Source organism: Beta vulgaris, chromosome 3, assembly GCF_026745355.1.
Source record: "Beta vulgaris subsp. vulgaris cultivar EL10 chromosome 3, EL10.2, whole genome shotgun sequence".
Classification (NCBI taxonomy): domain Eukaryota; kingdom Viridiplantae; phylum Streptophyta; class Magnoliopsida; order Caryophyllales; family Amaranthaceae; genus Beta; species Beta vulgaris.
In genome coordinates, this window is record NC_079204.1 from 5013338 (window position 1) to 5033506 (window position 20169).

The 20169-nt window shown below is 33.9% G+C and overlaps 1 protein-coding gene across 1 annotated transcript; it reads right to left on the reverse strand.

The window, feature by feature from the left end:
* Positions 1-1758: 1758 nt before the first annotated feature.
* Positions 1759-14625, reverse strand: LOC104888285 (probable NOT transcription complex subunit VIP2). The gene is made up of 13 exons (XM_010673205.4): positions 14466-14625; positions 13316-13419; positions 13060-13238; positions 12553-12937; positions 7327-7536; positions 7144-7245; positions 5895-5980; positions 5710-5793; positions 2855-3283; positions 2720-2772; positions 2594-2635; positions 2141-2285; positions 1759-2062 (listed from the first exon to the last, which is right to left on the reverse strand). Exons 3-13 carry the CDS (start codon positions 13213-13215, stop codon positions 2003-2005), a joined length of 1752 nt encoding a protein of 583 aa, XP_010671507.1. The 5' UTR covers positions 13216-13238; positions 13316-13419; positions 14466-14625; the 3' UTR covers positions 1759-2002.
* Between the last annotated feature and the right edge of the window lie 5544 nt (positions 14626-20169).

Consider the following 20169-nt stretch of genomic DNA (forward strand, 5'->3'; position numbering starts at 1 on the left):
TCAATATGGGAGCGCATGACTTTTGGGCCTTTAGCCCAGTCACACAACTTTTTTAAGAAAAAAAAAGGACCAATAGATCAATCTCACATGACCTAGATAATTTCAGAAGGAATTAACATCAAATATCCTTGTCTTGGAAACAAGCAAAATCAATCATGTTAGTTTATACTCCTGTAGGCCTGTATTTGAATGAGAATCTTTTCCAATAAAGATAATGTAACAACAGTCAGTTGGTGATAGCCTAGTATTATTAACATCACTTTCGATTTCAGAAAATTTTGGTATCGAGTCTCACCCCTTCTAAGAAGGGATTCTCAATTCTCCCCCTACTTGCGAGGACTTCATCTTATCTTAAAAAAATTAAAATAAATAAAGATAGCGCAAAACTACATATTATACATCTCTTTCAAAGGAGCAAAAACTAATAATTTGTCATCAACCATGTGTTCATTATGTTCACCTGAAAAGATCTGAACTTAATTTTGAGTATTGTATCAAATCTAATCAAACCTCATTTGAACTTATTAAACCTTAATTTTATTTTTGGGTGGAAAGAACACATCCTTATGTAATATAAACGTAAATAAGAACATAAAAATAGGGTAAGATGACAATAACATTTCTTAGTATTAAAGTATCTTTCAATATTAATCTCATGTTTGATTTATTGATGATAATAAGTCATATAAAACATGACCTATTTTCTTTTTTAGTAAGTAAGATTAAGGATTCTACTCGACTAACTAAATGAAGGGAAATGATAAAAAGGACCTCCCTTCCAAAATATCTTTAGTTAGGTTTGATCTCATAACCTTTAAAATCTCGACTCAAAATATTTACGATTATACCAAACCTTGCTTAGTTAGTACGAGACATTCAAGTAGCAAAAACAATTCCATCCAAAATAGTAGAATATAAGTCCACATGTCATCTTCTTCTAATTGATCAAGGTACTCTTAGCATAAGACAAATCAAATATTAGTCCACTATAAATGTAAAACTTAACTTATAATTACTCCCTCCATATATGTTTACTTGCTATAATTATTTTGGTATTTTAGAAAAGCAAAGTATCACCTTTGCCCAATTATTTTGGTTTGTAACAAGTACTCCCTCCTTCCCTAAACACAGTGCCCATTTTTCCATTTATATATGTTTCAAATAGATTTTCCATTTCCTTATTTAGTATAAGTCCACTAATTAAAATATTATTTTGCTTTCAATTTTTATAATAACACTCATTTTTCAATATGACCCACATTCTCTCTCCTTAATAAACAATTCATAAAAAATATACCAACTTCTATACTTAATTATAATTTAATACAATTAAGGTCCTACACATGATTTTTTTCCTTAATACTCGTACCCAAAAAATAAACCCTCTGTTTAGGGACGAAGGGAGTATATCATAACTCATGTTTAATCTCATTTGACATGTTTCGTTGTATAGACTCATAATATCAAATTTTTGTAATTTTTACTTGAATGGAATAATAATGGAAGGTAAGTAAGTAGGCTAATACTTCCTCCGTTTCAAATTACTCGCTACACTTTCCATTGTGAGAAGTTTCACATTACTTGCTACACTTTCTTTTTGGACAATAAACTCTCTCTCCTCTCACATGGGTCTCTTTTCTTTTTTACTCTCTACCTCTTTTCTCCAAAAATTGCCTAGGAGTCCGTCAACTGAAAAGTGTAACGAGTAATATGAAATGGAGGAAGTACGTAAGATGCAGAAGTCTCAAAAACCACGAGTAAAAACAAGAACAGGATTCTGTTATTGAAGTTTCCAAATCAAGCTGTACCAACAGCGTACAGTTCAGATTAATACACTGGAAATTTACAATTCTGTAACTAATTGAACGAAATTAGTATTGCACTTTGCAGGCCCTAAATGACTGCCTAATTAGAAGAAAGATTTTCTTAAAAATTATCAAATGGTAGACAAACAAGTACAATTCATGCTTTCTGAAACTGAATTTACAATCTACCAGGAGAGTTATTGGTGATGTAGAGTTGGTCTTTTCTCAACAAGTTCATAATGAATTACAAAATTTTCCTGCAGAAGAGCAACATAATGGTTGGTTATAGTTCAAGTTTATTTAGTTAAAGCATGACAAATTACAAGTATACGTACCTTAATCGACGTATCCCATGTATTAGGATCAAAGGCAACATAAGATCCCCTTTCGTATGTATTAGTCTTAACAAGAGGGTCCACGTTAGGAACTCTCATAAACCAAAGCCGAAGGTCTTTGTGATAGAACCAACCTCTGTTATAACTGCCAAAAAAAGAAGATCTACTTAGTAAAGCAACAGTTGAACGACAATACTTCTTTAAAGCCCCCCCCCCCCCTTTTCCCAAACTACGGTTTTTTCTATCTCGCTCACTCTCCTCAATCTCTGTGCCCATTCCCCAATTATAAATTGATATGGGATAGAGACTAGAGAGAAACAAATTTATGAGGAAGTGCTGTATATAGAATTATGCACAGGAAGGACTGAGGGAGAGAAAAGAAGACAGATAGAGGCAGATAGATTATCATGAACTATATCACGTGTATAATGCACAAATAGTGGAAGAGCATACAGTTCATTGGCGGCGTATATCTGGGCTTCATCTTTTGGCATGCTGCAAATGGAAAAATATTCAATCAAAACCGATGCACTGAACGAGATAGATAATCAGAAAAAGGGCCTCAGCCAGAAGACTTACCTGTAAAAGATGTAGAACAACGTCGGCAGCTGGAACTTTGCAAAATAAGCTTGCTGCAAGGGCAAGGGAAATGAATAAGAACGTAACAAAATCAAACATAATAGCTAAAAGCAACAAGTTGTTTAAGAAGCTCACACTTAAAGAGTGAGGTTGTTTTGCATGATAACATTCGGGTATTGTGAACTCAGGTTCACCCTTGGCCGGCTCCTCAGACCACGGCGAGGCAAAAGTTTTGTGAAGATTTTCTGACGAATTCAAATTCAATCCAAGGGTCGTTAGGTCAATTCCAAGGGCAAGAGATGTCAGATCAGGATCGCTCATTCTAATCACACTCAACAAGCCAAGGATTCCGTAAGGATCTGGAGCAGGTTGTGGAGATTGTATGGGCTTTATGCCTTGATCTCTGAAAGTCTGACTGAGAGATGGCATTTGCTGCAAACGAAATTGTGACTGGTTCTGTTGCTGTTGATACTGCTGCATAAATTGCTGCTCGTAAGAACCCATATTAGCAACACCGCCTGGAGAATTTAGGGACCTTAGGCTGATGCCGGGGGGCATGCTGCTCTGTTACCATAAGATTGCCAGAATCCAGATACATCATATTAGAAGACAGAAAAAATCATGACCTTCTTTATTCACAAAATAGTTTATCTTCTTCATCTTCTTCCCTTATCATTAATCTTAAAAAAAATGTAATTCACAAAGAACGCATCCTAATCTAAAGGGGGGCAAATTGACTTCTAACTTTTACGTCAATGTTCCTGGCCGTGTCGGTTGTTGGCAAGAGGGGGAAAGATAAAATAATGTGGAAACATCAATTGTCTAACATACATTATTGGCATATCTTCCCTAGCCTTCTGCAATAGCTATGCAACAAAATCATGATAAGTTGTTCGAACACTTACTAGTATTACAAAATTATAAATTCTGCCTTCATAGCTTTGGAGTTGACATTAAGGTCCTTGTAGACAACTAAACATGTCACCCCCACTATCCATGTGTAGAGCCCTATGATAAACGATACACACCTTTAGCACATAACATCAACTTTAAAAGTCACTAGTTGAGTATATAGGCTTACTTGATCTAAAACCATTATAACACTCCAAAAATGTTGAAATTAGAAGGCACACAATCCTTCTATAGGTAAATAAAGTTCGTTTGGTATGTTAAGCCTATGACTTAATCCATGGACTTTATATGCATGGTTAGCTCTAGGAATAAGATCTCTGCTAGTATCATAAGCCCCATTTTAGTTTAAAACGACGAAATAATGAGCTATGTACCAAAATAGGATCCATATGAAATCACCTAGCACTCTACCAATCATTCTTTCAATATAAGATTATTTTGGTCCGAACCAAAACCATTGGAAATTACACATCCCAAACTTTTTAACGATATCTTATAAACCCAAATGCAGTTCAAGATAAAAAAGCAATGGGCGTCCAAAAATTGCCATGCACGTTGGGGAACACGATGACATTGTCCACCTTGCTCCTTGTCGACTTAGAATTTTACGATCACTTATAAATTTACTCTTTGGGCATTATATAACCCCATTTCCTCAAGGAGCCAAGTGCTCATATTGGGGGGACCAACGCTACTCCTGCGGACTTTTGTTGTGTGCATTTGGCTCTAATTAGGACTTTTTGGCCTTCTACTATTGATAGCCCCTCCCAACACCCTGAGGAGAACAAATTATCGCTTTTCATGTCGAAAACCTTAATACTTTCAAGCCTCCATTAAACTCCGATATACTTTCACGCCTTCATTAATAATTTATTCATCCAAACTTTGCACATCCACCTTAAAGGCTAAAACCTTCCTCCCAACACGTCCAAATTTCACCTAAGCACCTTAAACATTTGTTTCGACACTTGCAAACTTTGTCAGCACACTTCCAAACATTCTATACAAGTCTCCACACGTTCAAGCCTTCCATCTCAAATATTAAACCTCCAACAATATTCAAAGTCAACTTCATATACTAAAATACAAAACAAATTACACAAAAGAAATCCTTTAGGGGGTAAAGTCAATCATAGGACCTATAACTTAATTTAATTTTCTATTTCTAAAATCATATTCCTCTCTTAGTGTCTACCCTCATTCATATACTCTGAATTGCATAAAAAATACATGACATGGAATTTTCACGGTTTTCCTCATGTTTGATTATTTATGTATATATTCTATAATCAAGACTTACAAGTTGAATTTCACGCTTAGCAAAATTAATTGGACACCCAATTTAGGATCCTTGATATGATTTTAATAAAAGATATGCTATATTACCCAGTTTACCATGAAAAAAAAGTGTGTTAGGTTGCAGATCTCATTTGATTGGTTATTGCCATTTTAAATTAAGTAGCAGTTGTATTACGGGTGGATTCGAGCTCATAACCAAGTCCATACCTTCACCCTTAATTTATCTATTTGGTTCAATATTAGTAAAATCATAATTGCATTTTCACTATTCAGGCAACATGGTTAAACCTTTTATTTAAATTATGTTTGGGTTGTCACTTACAATTTCAAAAACCAGTCAAGGTCCATGAATCTTCCTCTGAAAAATTCATTAGGCCTCCGTGCTTTGTCCCTTTCTAGAATTATTTTGCTCCACATTCCTTTGCAACCCTAAAGTGTCATTCAGTCCATATTCCACTCACAATAACTTCTAGAACCACACACACACACGGTTTGGAAGAGTTTTTTGCCAATAGCCTAGACAGTGAAATAAAATTGCCTGCAAACATAACCCACTTCCTAGTGTGATGCGATGCCTCATACATTTTTTTTGTTTAGAAGAAAGATGCCTCGTAATTTACTATGGCATATATATCTGACAGACCTAAGAGCTTAGATCTCCGCCAACTTCTCAATAGAGCCATTGAGCCTCATATTACAACTCATAAGTTTCACTTAAAATAGGCAACCTAAAACGCATAAACTCAATATATAGTAGTGAAAAGGAGAGATTTACTGACAGAAAGCGTATGTTGTTGCTGCTGCTGCTGCGGACGGTGTGAAGAGTACATTCCACCCAAGTTGAATCCAGGTGACCTTCCCATCTGAGCATAAAGTATTTTAGCATGCATTTCCGCAAGGCCAGCTGATGTAGATATAGTCACTGAAGTGTAAATATTATCTCAATAATTAACAAGATACTCACAGAGAAGTGTTGAGATTGCATCGCCACACCATTATCATGAATCTGCTCCTTTTGCTGGAAATCCATCCCATAATCGCCATTTCCACCTGCCCAAGTATCAAATTTCGAAACTCTTGAATAAGTACCCCTTCAACTACAAAGGTCCTATGATCAGCATTTCTAGCTGAATAAAAATCAAATTATTGATGAAGTATGTAAGACACGAAAAAAAGAATAGTGGCATAACAGGTAAACCATCATTCATTGATCCATACGTTTGAAGATTGAGATCCTAGAAGATTAGTTTCTGCAGAAAACACATAATTAACAAAGAAAAGGATAGTGACATACTCCCTCCGGTCTTTATTAGTTTACTTGTTTCTTTTGCACAAAGTTTTAGGAGAAACAATATTGTGAGACATAGAAGGAAAGAAAAACTATTATTTTATGTTAAAATTGAATGTATGTGTGATGGAAAGTTAGCGGTCCCATTCCAAAAATAGAAACAAAAGAAATGGGTAAACTAGTAAGGAACATCCCAAAAAGGAATACGGGTAAACTAATAAAGACCGGAGGCAGTATCTCACTGGTCCATATGTTTGTTGTTCTATTCTGGAAACATACATACTAGCAAAAACTGTAGTATTGTAGGGTAAACCCATCTAAAGTCTCTATTGTCAATAGATAGTGACATGCTAACTCCATCCTGGCAACTTTGTCTCAGATAAAAAAATTTAACTTCTTAGAAAAACATTGGTAAACAAGTCTAAACTCTATATTTGTGATAACTACTCATTAATTTCAATGTTTATCCATATCTATGCATACTCTTACCTAATCTAAAGCTGTCCATTAATCAAGGACAACTAAAGTAACTCACAAAATTTTGTCATCTAATTTTGGGAAAAGAGAGTCCAAATTTACCAATTTGGCTGCTCGAGAAGGTCAAAATATACATCAAAAATCTTGTGTGCTACAGGTAATTATAGCAAATAGCAAACTTTAAGAAATGGAATCCAAAACAAGAGATGAAAAATAATACTCCAATCCCGGATTTTACCCACTCTGAAAGGTGTGACTTACAACATTATGAGCCACATATTTAAAAGTGGATTAGTTATAATTGGGACAGAGCAGTATTCATCAAGAGCTTAAAGCTCTCAATCAGTCACTAACATCGCATGACAGAAAAAAGCATTTCCCCAAAGCAGCAAAGATATCACAAGCCTGAGGAGAAGATTGGAGTGGAGGAGCAAGGAGCAGGGCCAACCTTTAAAACCTGGCAAGGCAGGAAAATCCTCATTTTGGATGCTGAATTCCTGGTTTTGCTGAACGATCGGACTAACACCCAGGCCGCCTTTTCTTAGAGAGCCTGACATGATTTTTCAAACATCTCAGGCTACATGCATAAGCACTAAAAAACCTTTTAACACAGAAAAAATAACAATTTTACCTAATTGTCCTTGTGGACCTCCAGCAGAGTTAGGTCGACTACCTAACTGGGGAAAGTCATTTAAAGTAAAAGGAGAACTATCATTGGCATTCTCATCACTTAACATTCCCATGGAGCTTAAATTATTCACTGCTTGGACATGATTCTGCTGGAGCGGCCCCCCAGCAGAAGGATACGAGTTCCCAAACATATTAAGCACCTGTGGAGAAGCTGAAACCAAACAGAGTGATCATCATAGCAGTAGTTGCAGCATAGCTTTCCCCAGTGCGCGCCAACCCCAAGAAAAAGAATCTAAATATCTACATAAAGAGGGGGAGGGGAGGGGTTTGCAAGAGAATAGAAGCAAACCATCTAAGTGTGACATGTCATATATCAAAGATAAATTCATTAACATAATAGATTTTTTTATTAGACTTTAAAGGAAAATCGATTTTGATTTACAATACTAGGGGTGTAAGCGGACTACGAAAAGTCCAAAGTCCAATCCAGTCCAATCCAAACTTGTCGGACTGGACTGGACTGAAAATTTTTCGGACTGGACTCGGACTCAAATTTTCGAGTCCAAATATTTTTGGACTGGATTTGTACTCATCCTTTTGGAGTCCAATAAGTCCAGTCCAGTCCAAAAATATTTTTATATATGATATATATTTAATACATATATAATGTATATATTAAAAAAAATTGATACTATTTCTAAAATTTTGGAGTTTTCAACCTTCCCTCTCTAAATATTTCAACTGGCGCCAGACAATTTTACTTGGCGCCAGACTATTGCACTGAGCTTCATTTGTTAAATAAGTAAATTATACTAGCAGTATTGCAGTATTAGGCTAGTAGTCGACTCTTCTATCTCACTTCAGTCCTCAGTCCTTACTACTCACTTCCTCTTCATTTTCTTTCTACCCGCTGTCTCGACTTTCGCATTTTCTATTTCTCCCTCAAATTAATTCTCAATCTCTCTACTTCCTCTCAACTTAGATCAAGGTACGCATCTAATTCGACTTTTTTATTCATAGTATTTTAATTTAATTTAAGCTTTCAATCTAATTTGCGGATATTGATAAATTGAATCAGAAGTCAAATGCTCAAGCATCTCAAAAAATGTTGTGAATCATTGAATCTAAATCGGGAAAAAAGATATAATAATCGGATTGGAGTATTGGACTGGACTGGACTGGATTCGGACTCAAGAAAAAATTATCGGACTGGATTGGACTGGACTCAAAAAATATTTGGATCGGACTTGGACTTAATTTCTCGAGTCCAAAAAACTTTGGACTGGATTTGGATTTGGCAAAGTCCAATCCAGTCCAATCCACTTACACCCCTATACAATACGGTACTAAAGATACTTAAGTTTGAGTAAATTTATGATAACTGTAGACACACTTCAAAAAAATTAAAAATTAGTACTATAATTAGCTTCAAAAATACTAGACATCCAGTAAGAATATATTCAAAAGTTCATCAAAAAGTAACTTGATTCATTCAATGTCATGAAAATATTAGAGCTAACAAATTCATAATACAATGTATTTTGATAAACTAATTATTAAATAAAAGTTTGATATCGGTATGGCTTTTAAAATTTCAGAATACAATGAGGATTAAGGCACATCTTAATTTAAGAATCTTTAAGATGATGTTATGAATTTATTTTAGTTTTAGAATATGATTACACTTAAAAGTGATAGATACCTTCATGACCTTAGAGCAGTGCCTTTTAATATTATATTTGCACGGGTTTGAATAATAATAGAATATTTTTTTTAAAAAAAACATATTGGAATAGTTGTAAGTTCAATGCATCAAGCCACGTGAACAAACAATTAATCCAACAAAGAATTAAAGAAAGGTCTTAATATTCAGCAAAAGCTAGGTAAAATTAACATTTGTACTTGGTTCTAAACAGCACTGGGGAAATATTGATCAAGGAGACTCCAAAGTTGGTTCAAACTTTGCATTCTGAACTGAAACTGTTGCTATACTTGAAAAAAGAAACATAATCTTCAATCAACAGAATCTATATAATGATACCACAGATTGTATAATGATGTCAGGTGGCTAAAGTGGAGAAGTGCCCCCAAGAGTTAACAAGAAAATACCGATCAGATTCAAAAGATAGCTCTATTGACTGAGTAGAAAAAGTCAAAAGTGCCGGTAGTTAAAGCTAGCCTTATTTCAGAACTTGATAAGTTCGGAATGAGAGTGCAATCCTTGGAAGCACAACTGGACAAAAAAGATAAAAATAAAAGATGAACTAATGAGAGCCAAGAGATAAGATGGGATAATTGTCTCAAAGGATTATGCATGAGGAGTAACTCAGTTGCTTTGAAAACATTACAAGGCATCAAGATGCTTTATTAACTAGACTACCTATGATCAATTTAAGCCATTAAAAGACAAGAGACCCAAGAAGAAATGGAGATCAGGGATAGGGTGTTAATGAACCCAACTACGACCGAGTATGTGGTTGCTCAACTAACCTTGTAACACTTTAAGCTTTTTTGAGCTTGGATTTTCTAGTTCATTACCTTAAAACTCAACTTGAGTTAAACAATTATATTACATATATTCCATAAATAAGTTTAAACTACTTTTTTTGATTTTTTCACGAGTATTATGCACAATTTAAGTGTAACTTTTCACTTAATTTCTATAATATGGAAAATGATATAGCTAAATATATTTCGAGTCTCCTTACGAACTTCTCGAATCGAACTTTGCTATGCTCTGCCTCTAGAAAATTTCGAGCTGAGCTCGGATAGTTTGCGAGTCAACTAGGCTCAATAACACACCTAGACAGGGTTAGAATTAGTTTCATAGCTTTGCTTTTCATGGTTACACCTTGCCTTGTTCTTTACATCCACTATTACAAGCCAAAGGAAATTACAGCAGAAATGGAGATCAGGCCATGCCAGGGCTAAAACCCCCCCCCCCAGCCTCACCCATGACATGAGACACCTCAAACCAGCTTCTCGAGCAACCATTAACAAGAAAAGAAAAAAAAAGACCAAAAACGATTTTTTTTTCAAAAAAGAAAGCAACCCCCCTTCATCTATTCCTGAAATACTTATTATTCATTGTATGACCTAGACTTGGGAATACGTGTCAGATGGGGGTAGATATTTGTCTAACTAGCCATACCATAAAAATTTAAGACATGGAGACTGTATCCTCGATCTGGACAAGGGAATGGAGTTACGACCATTAAACTATCAAGAACAGTTTTCCATTACTCCCTGTCTTCTATTACTTCACCATTTCCTTAATTGGAATAAGACCACAAGTTAAAATGGAATTTATTCCTTACCACATGTGGGACACACTCTTTCAATCACTTCCAGACTCTTACTAGGTAAAATAATAGGAGTGAAAGAACTTGTTTTCTTTCGTATGACCCACTCAGAATTTCATCTTAAACATTGTGCCATGTGGGGTAAAATAATAAAAGAATAAAGTTCGTATATATTTTTACAAATATCTTTTAAAAGTTGATCTTCTAAATTCAAAAAGAAAATATAAGAAAAGATGCTAGGAGGAAACCCATGAGGGGGGGGGGGGTCGAGGGAGCTGAAATATAAGGGGAATAAGTAACAACAAAGCCAATTAACCGATCGCACACTAACTCATGCTACTCACACCTCCGTTTTGCACTTTGCAACATAAAGAGCTTTCCTTCCACCTATAAGCTATCTTCTCCCATCTGACTCACTGCCCACTGTGGAACCATTGCTAAACAGCACATATACTATAGCGAGAGTCACACTAAGAAAATCAAAGGCCTCGACCTATTGCTCCTACCTCTCAGGAGCTTATAGCTCAACTGGAGATCTAATGATTTGAGTATGGACCTTAGATGTGAAATTTATGGATCTCTTCAAATATGATTTGGCAAAGTGTGTAATTTCTATCAATCGCAACAATAGTTTTTATGCGCTGTGGAAAGGTAAGTCCTAATGCAATATGGAGGATTAGATGAGGATTTCATGTTTGAGTAGAATTCCAAGTTTTAGTCCATCTAAAGTCAATCAAGACAATTCCCTATCTAGGAACCATAGCAAATTCATGGCCTTATCCGAATCACTAAATTAGAAGAACTGTTAAAAACAATATCTATTCTACTCGTCCTCCTTGTCTCACTCTCATCCATTAGATAATTTGTGGAAGCAGTGTCTAGATTTGATATCAGTTTTACAAAGGACTTTGTACTAGAAAAGACACATCATCTCATCAGCTAAGACCTTTGTCAGGATTTTGTAAACACTAATAACCAGACTTATAGAACTGAGATCACTCAACTTAGGGCTCCTTCATTATCGTTTTCTGTTTCCAATTTTCAGGTTTTTCTGGGAACCAAAAACAAAGTATGGAAACCAGAAAAAGTTGACATGTTTAGTATAAGTATGACTAATTTTAAGTTTATTATACCCCTTATATCATATGACGTTTATATTCATAAAATAAAAACTAGAAACTTACAGTGATGTTGAATGGGCCGTTAATAATTGGTCTTTGATTAGAACCAAGGTAATAAAGGCGGATTCATACCCTAATATATCCACTATCATTAAAAACCTGAAAAACCAACTTAACTACATACTTAAGGCAGCTTTCCAAATTTCCTCTTGTAAATGTACTTATCGTGAAATCTGTGCTGGGATTCATATTCATTATGATACATGACACTCAGATTTCTCTTCAAAAAGCTAGTAAATACATATAACCTATCCTCATGCTGCAACTATATACCAATATCCTCAATTCCTTTACAATCATATTCCTTACTCCCTAGTCAGTTACCTTCCCAAACAACTTGAAGTTTTCATGATCCAATTATATCTTCACCCTCATTCCTTCTCTGCTGCACATAATGCTGTAAATATTTCCAGTGAAATTAGGTTAGACATCCGATCCACTGAGGATTACAGACTTAGCTCTTAATTTTTACAACATTAACACCAAGTTCACACTAATTTTCTTGGACTAATAGTCATATTCTCGTTGATCGGACTCATCATGATCTAGATTAGAGGTCTAATGCACACCCAGAAGTCAAAATTCTCTCTAAGTGCATCCCTCTTTCTTGCGTTGTTTACGGGAATGGGGTGTTGAACCTTGGATCCTTGGCATCTAAGCGTCTTGTCACAAAGCTTCTAAAGGTTGCATACAGATTTCTTAGCCCACTTGGAACGACAAAAGATGAGGAGTTAGATGACATACCTTGTTGGAGTACGCCACTTGATAATCTATTAGGCCCTTGTACACCTAAGCTCCCAGAGCCACTATTTGTAGACATATTCAAGCGAGAAGCAAGACCAGGTACAGATAGTCCTCCGCCTGAACCTATACTCCTCCCAATGTTGCCACTGCCAACAATGCTTCCCACTGAACCTGTAACTCGAGGACCTCCATTCCCCAATACCGGGGAAACTCCTAGGCCTGGAACAGCACTACGATTACCAATTGCAGCAGAAGTCGGGAGAATCCCAGGAATAGAGCCACCAACACCGTTCGTGTTACCACTATATCCAGGGCTTCCTACAACATTCATAGCCCCTCTATTTGTAACTCCTGGATATCCACCATGTGAACTCCCATGTGATATCTACAAATAAGGAGCTGATGTTACAGTGGTTATTAAGAAATATAGGGAACGGAATTCGAGGCACAACTTATTTGGCCAGTATGCATTAGAATTATATACGAACATAATCTTAATAAACAAACCTGAGACAGAGCAACAGGGATATTATTTGATGCATATCTCCCCCCTGGAACATTTCCGGTTGGTTGTTGAATCCCCCCAGAACCGACGCTATTCATAGATGAATTTCTGGATGTAAGCGTACCCGACATATTGGGAACATTAAAACCACCATGCATACTGTCAGACCTTTGAGTACTTCCTGTACAAGGAAGCATCACCACTGGGTCAGTTGTTTAATATTATAACATATAAGGAAAGCAAGTAGGTTTCTCTTACCAGTGTGTCAACCAACAGGGATATATAACAAGATGGAAGTGAAAAGATGTTGGACTGACTGCTCTATACAGCTGGAGATCTTGAGGTAAGCTATCAAATAATCACTGCACTTAGAAGAGCAAAGTAAATAATAATTAAAAAAAAAACAAAATGTGGTCGATATCTACATGAAAAACTCATGCAAAATACAATATAAGGAAGAGATCAACTTCATCGTCAGTTGAATATGTAACCACAAAATCGGAGGTGAATACAATTACAATCAATGACTAAAGGCATATTCAATGATCAGCTGAAAGCCAAATAAAATACAGCTGGAGATCATGAGGTAGGCTATTAAATAAAATTGCACTTACAAGAGCAACGTAAATCAAAGAAAACACAAAAATTTGGTCGATATCTACACGAAAAACTCACGCAGAACAAAATAAAAGGAAAAGATCAACTTCATCGGCAGTTGACTATGTGACCACAAAATCAGAGGTGAATACAATTACAACCAATGACTAAAGGCATAGTCAATCATCATCTAAAGCCAAATAAAAATTCAACTTAAACCTCACTAACAATCACATATTCCTCAACAAAAAAATCTGTAATAAACAAAGATACCTCTCCAGTCAACATGAAATAAGCAAGCATTACGAAAGATTTACGAGCTTCAAAACCAAGAATTACCAAAAGCATACCAATTTCAGTATTGAGACGAAACACTATTATCAAATTTCAAATGCTCATTAGACAATCACTGAACCCAACTAATAATCCTTCAATATTTGAACATCTAACTAAAAAAAACGAATTCAAAATCCACAAACTATCTATCTATCATCTAGATTCCAGAGTACGATATCCGAAAACCCTAATCTAGGAATTACTTCGCTAAATCAATGACGAAAAATCGGAAACCCTAATCCACAAAAATCACTACAAATTTGATAAATTCGTTCATAAATTCTCCCCGAATCAACCTCCGCAATCAACAAGCAACATATTAATTCATCAAATCATACAAATTGAAGTATCAAACACATAAATAACTTGAACCAAAGATCGAAAAGAAAAGTTGGAAGATAACGCAATTTAAGAGAATAATAAACTTTTGAAGTAATTGAATTGAATTGAATTCAAGAAATAACAGAAAACTAACCTTGAGAGAAGAAGTAGAGAGATCGAGACAGATGAGAGTAGAGAGGTTTTAGTGTGTGTTTTGCAGTGATTTTTGCAATTTTAGGAATTTTGACTTTTGGTACACTTCAGAAAGAAAACAAAAGATTAGCAAATTCTCTATTTTTTTTTTTAGTACTACTCAAAACTTTCTAATTAAAGACGACAAAGCTCGGTTAAGTAAGGGTGTGCACAAATTGGGTCTTTTACCTGAATTTGGATTGGCTCGGATCGGAGATTTCAATCTGGTTTCTGTCCACAATAATTCTCGATTTCGGGTTTTCAGTTCGGTCCAAACTCGAAAATTCCGGTCCAGACTGGTTAGATCGGAATTTCTATTATTTTCGTAAAAAAAATAATTTATAGGTTAAAAAAAAGTTTTTAAAGGTAAAAAGTTAGAAATGTAAAAACCTAGTACTATTAACTTTAGGATTATTGTTATTAAAAATATTAATATTTAATATATTTAATTTATAAATATATTTTTAAAAATTAAAAAATATTTTTAAAAAAAATAGATTTTGGTCCAACTGGTCCAAGACTTTATTTAAATATTTTAAAAAATATATATATATAAAAAGGTTGATTCCAATCCAGCCGGTTCTGATCCAGTCCAGGACCATGCACACTGGGGATGGCAGTGGGGCGGGTCAAGTAGGAGACCCGCCCCATCCCCGCCCAAGTGGGGCGGGGATGGGTCTAGGTTTGGTGGGGATGGGGCGGGGATGGGGATGGGGATTAAAATCCTACCCGCAATGGGTGGTGGAGCGGGTGTGGATTTTATGCTATCCCCGCCCGCCCCGCTCCACCACCGCCCGCCTCACATATATATGACTAGCCTTCATATGCACGCGATGCGTGCGTTAATTTTAAAATTTGTTATTCTATTAGATACTCCATTCGTACGTTATTTATGATTAAACTTAAATGTGAAAAATTCAACAGTTAGATAAATTTAGATATATTAATTTGCTAATGTAAAAAAATAAAAAGGTTGTGAGTGATTGTTAACATTAATTTTTTTGTGAATGAATATTGAACAGAAAGAACAAAAATAATGAGTTGGTTTAACTGGATTAAAGAGTATCAAAGGTAGTGAATGTTCAGATTTTTCATGTGCACGTTATGTATGCCATCTTTTTTTATAAGATATAAATATTTTGTCCTTTTAATTTTTGATTTAAGTATTTGATGCATATACCAATTTAAACTTGTTTTAAATGGCAAGTTGGAATGAGATTTAATGATTTGCTTTTGTAATATTTTTCATTCTATTAATTAGATCATTAAGGGTATTTTAGTCACTTCAAAAGAGGACACCACACCTCCTCCCTTGGCTTATATAATAGAGATTAAAATTCTACTTATATACTTATATTATTAATAATTTTATCTTGCAAAATATAAATATGTGGGGATGAAGTGGGTACGATGCGGATATGAAGCAGGTGTGGGTACCCATGCGGGTGGTGGGGTGGGGATGGGTATAAATAAATACTTGATGGGGCAGGGATGGGTCTGGAAATTTCCCCCGCAATGGGTGGTGGGGTGGGGATGGGGATTGCAATTTTATGCGGGTGCGGGTGTAGAGGTACCATCCTCCGCACCCGCCCCGCCCCGCCCAATTGCCATCCCTAAATTGCACACCCTTACAGTTACGTTACTCTGATGAGTTACGACTATAAAAACACGGCCACAGACCACTTTCAACTTTAAGGCTTTTCTCTTCGGCATAAAACAGTTGAACTGAACTGAATAGTGATATGTGAAGTAAAAGTATTGTCCGGAGCTGAACTGAACTGAATAGTGTTATGTGAAGTAAAAGTATTGTCCAAAGCTGAACTGAACTAAATTGAATAGAACTAAACTGAATTGAAAGAAACTGGACTGCATTGAACTGAACTGAAAATAAGCTGGGATAACAGGCCCTGAGAGGGTCGATGCATCAAGTATTAATTTGGCGTACTTGTTAATATAGAACTTTAACTGATACTCCCTCTGTTTTTTTATCGTTCTCACTTAGAATCTTGACACTATTCATACTTAGAGAGAATATTCTCAGTTTATTTCAATTTAAAAGAAAATATATAGTCATGTGGGGTCTTGTTTGATTCGTCTCAATTAATACATTATTAATATTCAATCGTTATAATTTTTACTAATATATAATGAAAGATATCTAAATTCAAAGACGTATACAGTAAAGTGAGAAAGATAAAAAAAACAAGGGAGTACTTTCTTCGTTTTTTTCTATCGTAACAATTAGTTTTAATAATAAGTAGGATATCGTTAAATTAATATCGATCTATAAATTTTACTAAAATTTATTTATTCTATTATATTAGTGGAGAGGGGGAGAAGATGGTGTCTTCTTACAAAAAGTCAGATATACTCTTAATGAATACTGTATTTGTTTCTTTTTAGTTGTTACACTTTGACATTTTACACTATTCACAAATTTCACTTTGACGACCTTTTGTGATTTATATGTGAATAAAAACATAAGCATGTCGCATGTGGGATCTTGTTAGATTCGTCTTAACATGTACTCCCTCTTTTTCTTTTTTTTTTTATCTTTCTCACTTGGAATCTTGACACTATTCATGCTTAGAGAGAATCTTCTCAATTTTGTTCAATTTATTAAAAAAAAATATAGTCATGTGGAGTCTTGTTGGATTCGTCTCAATTAGTACATTATTAATATTCAATCGTTATAATTTTTACTAATATATAATGAAAGATATTTAAGTTCAAAGAGGTGCATTGGGAGACGCGCACAGGAAAGTGATAATGATAAAAAAAACATAGGGAGTACTTTTTATATTTTTTACAAATACAATTCTAAATATATGTGTGCTCAAAGTTTTGCATTGGCATATGTGAAAAGTGTTAGTGTACCAATTAAAAAGAAATGGAGGGAGAATAAATTGTCATATATATTAAACAATATTTTCTTCTTACTATACTTGGCAGTTGTCATATGTATTTAACAAGTTAACAATGAAATTAAATGTGAAATGTTAGTTAAATTTTTAAATCAAGAAAATGATTTTGTCTTCTTACATGTGTGTGAAAACTCTGATCACATATTAAATTGACAATATAACTTGATGGACATATCAGAAGAAAAATTAAAATTTGAATTTCATATTAAAAATTATACATATAATATTTAAAAACCTAATAAATAATGATTATTATTCAGTAATCTCTATCAAATCAAACTCTCCCACTTTATTAATATTCAACGATTGAACCTAATACACAAATTCTTCCACTTTATACGATCACGAGCTTTCTTCTGCTTTATATTTTTTTCTCTTAATACTATATTTAAATAATGATGAACAAATAACTAAAAAAAAAATCAATGAACCATTAATTTAAGAAAAACATATTCAAAACATTTTAAAAATTATAAATGTTTGTTTGAATCGAAGAAAATTAACATTGATGAATAATTAATTGAGAAGAAAAAAAGTTAATATGACACGCACGAATAGCATGCGAAAAATGCTAGTACTAATATATTCAAAAACGTTCTTAGACAAGGGAATGTGAAACATGGCACTATCTTTTAAAGTGCTCACTTCATGTACTTCACATACAATCAAAAGTTAGAAAATACATGGTATAAGATTTGATCCCATGTCTTGAAGTCAACATATTAAAGTCTTAACCGTACCGCTAAATCAAGTAATGTTTGGAGTTATAATTACAATATAAAATATTAATAAAAGAAAATTATAATTATCTCGACCATATTCCGGACCTGAAATTAGTTCATAGTTAAAGTTGTGCATGAGCGAGCGTGAAAACTCAATTGTTGCAATAGAAAAAGAAAGGAAGAAGTAATATTATCTTTTATTATATTCATAAAAGTTATTTTTTAAAATATACATTGATATTAAATCGATAACAACAAAAATAATGACATTTATCTTTAAATATTATTCTATCCGTTTTCGAAAGCTCTTATTGCTTTCACCAATCTTTTCCCACGGAAAGATTACATATCTCCATTATATAAGGGAATGGGGAGCAATGGTGTCCTCTTTTGAAATGCCTATTTTGCCCCCTTCCCTTTCTAAATTACAAAAGGACTGTCAAAATCAAAATCGACACTCAAAGAAAACTACCAAAAATTAATTTACAACACTCACTCACAAATCACTTAAAAGAAGAAACTTTACAAATCACTCATACAATTGAGAAAATCACGTTATAAAAATCACGCAAATCACTCAAATAATCGGAAACCTTTATTAAAACTTAAAGTTAACATACAAACTAAAACTAATAACCTAGAACGTCAATACATACAAAAATATTTAAAAAAATTTACTTACAAATCACTATTCTCAAGAACCATTCACAATTAATGGTGGGTCATGATAAAAATAGAGGTGTATTTGTAGTGAAATCATAATTTAGAAGTTAGACAAGGAAAAAAATTATTTACTTTTTTATAGTGTTTAGAATTTAGAAGTTAGTGTTGTACTTAATTCAAAAATCAACTAAAAAATTATAATATTAGAAATCATAAATGAATTCAATAAAATTTATATTTTATTCATAGAATTTAAGTTTGAAAAGTAAAAAAAAGACAAAAATAATGGTGGGAGACTTAAGTGACGGAAACTAAACCAATCAAATTTTGCAACTAAAAACAATTATACTTCATATGTCTAATGTTCAAATTTTGGCTCTTATGCCGAAGAAAATCGAGTTTTTGTTTTGAAAAAAATTCAAACACGCATCGCGTGCAAAAAATTCTAGTGATAACAAAAGAAAACGGATGAAGTACTAGTTAAAGATGGTTAAAGGTAGTATACATATGGTGTAAATATATTCAATATGATGCATCTTTTAAGAAATGAATTAAATATCTTTTTCAAATAAATAGATGATTATTTTACTTTTTTAATTATTAAAGTAAAAACTCTAACTCTCCACGAGTCGATCTAGTCAAGTTATATATATAGACATAATTTTTAAGAGTAAAGAAAAGGGTAAGAGTAATTGTCAAACCTCTCCCAACCTATAATGATTGAGATCATGGAAGTCAAGTGTTTACAACTAGACCAAATAGAGTTTCTGCCATTTTATACCTTATGCTAAGTAATGATGAGGAAGAAGTTAATTAATACATATTTGTGTTTCACTTTTGAAACTTAAACATGTGATTTTCATCTAGAGATAAAGAGTAATTATTGGATAATATATATTCCTATATTTCAATCGGATATAGATATAATGCATACAAGAGGCGTGCATAATTGGTTTAGCGTTTAAAACCTAGTGTACATATATATGTTCGGGATCACGGTGTCAAATCTTATACAACGCACTACCTTATACTAAGTTAAATACTTGCCAATAGTTTTCATATGTTTTTACTTGTGACATTACGTCTCTTAGAGTAACATACGGCCCCTTAATTTCGCAGAGAAAATACTCAATAAGAACGCATGGCCCAACTTCATGCATAAATTTTTGCTATATATATTTATGTTCGAAATAATGTAGCAACGCCATGATTTTTAAAGAATAATTATCCACATATTTAATGTGCATGTTGAGTGTTTATTGTTGATCAAGAGAAACACGAAAAAGTGTAATAAAACCACTTTCGTAACTTTAAAAACAAAGTTTGATTTTCATGTAAACATGCACTGAGAACCAAA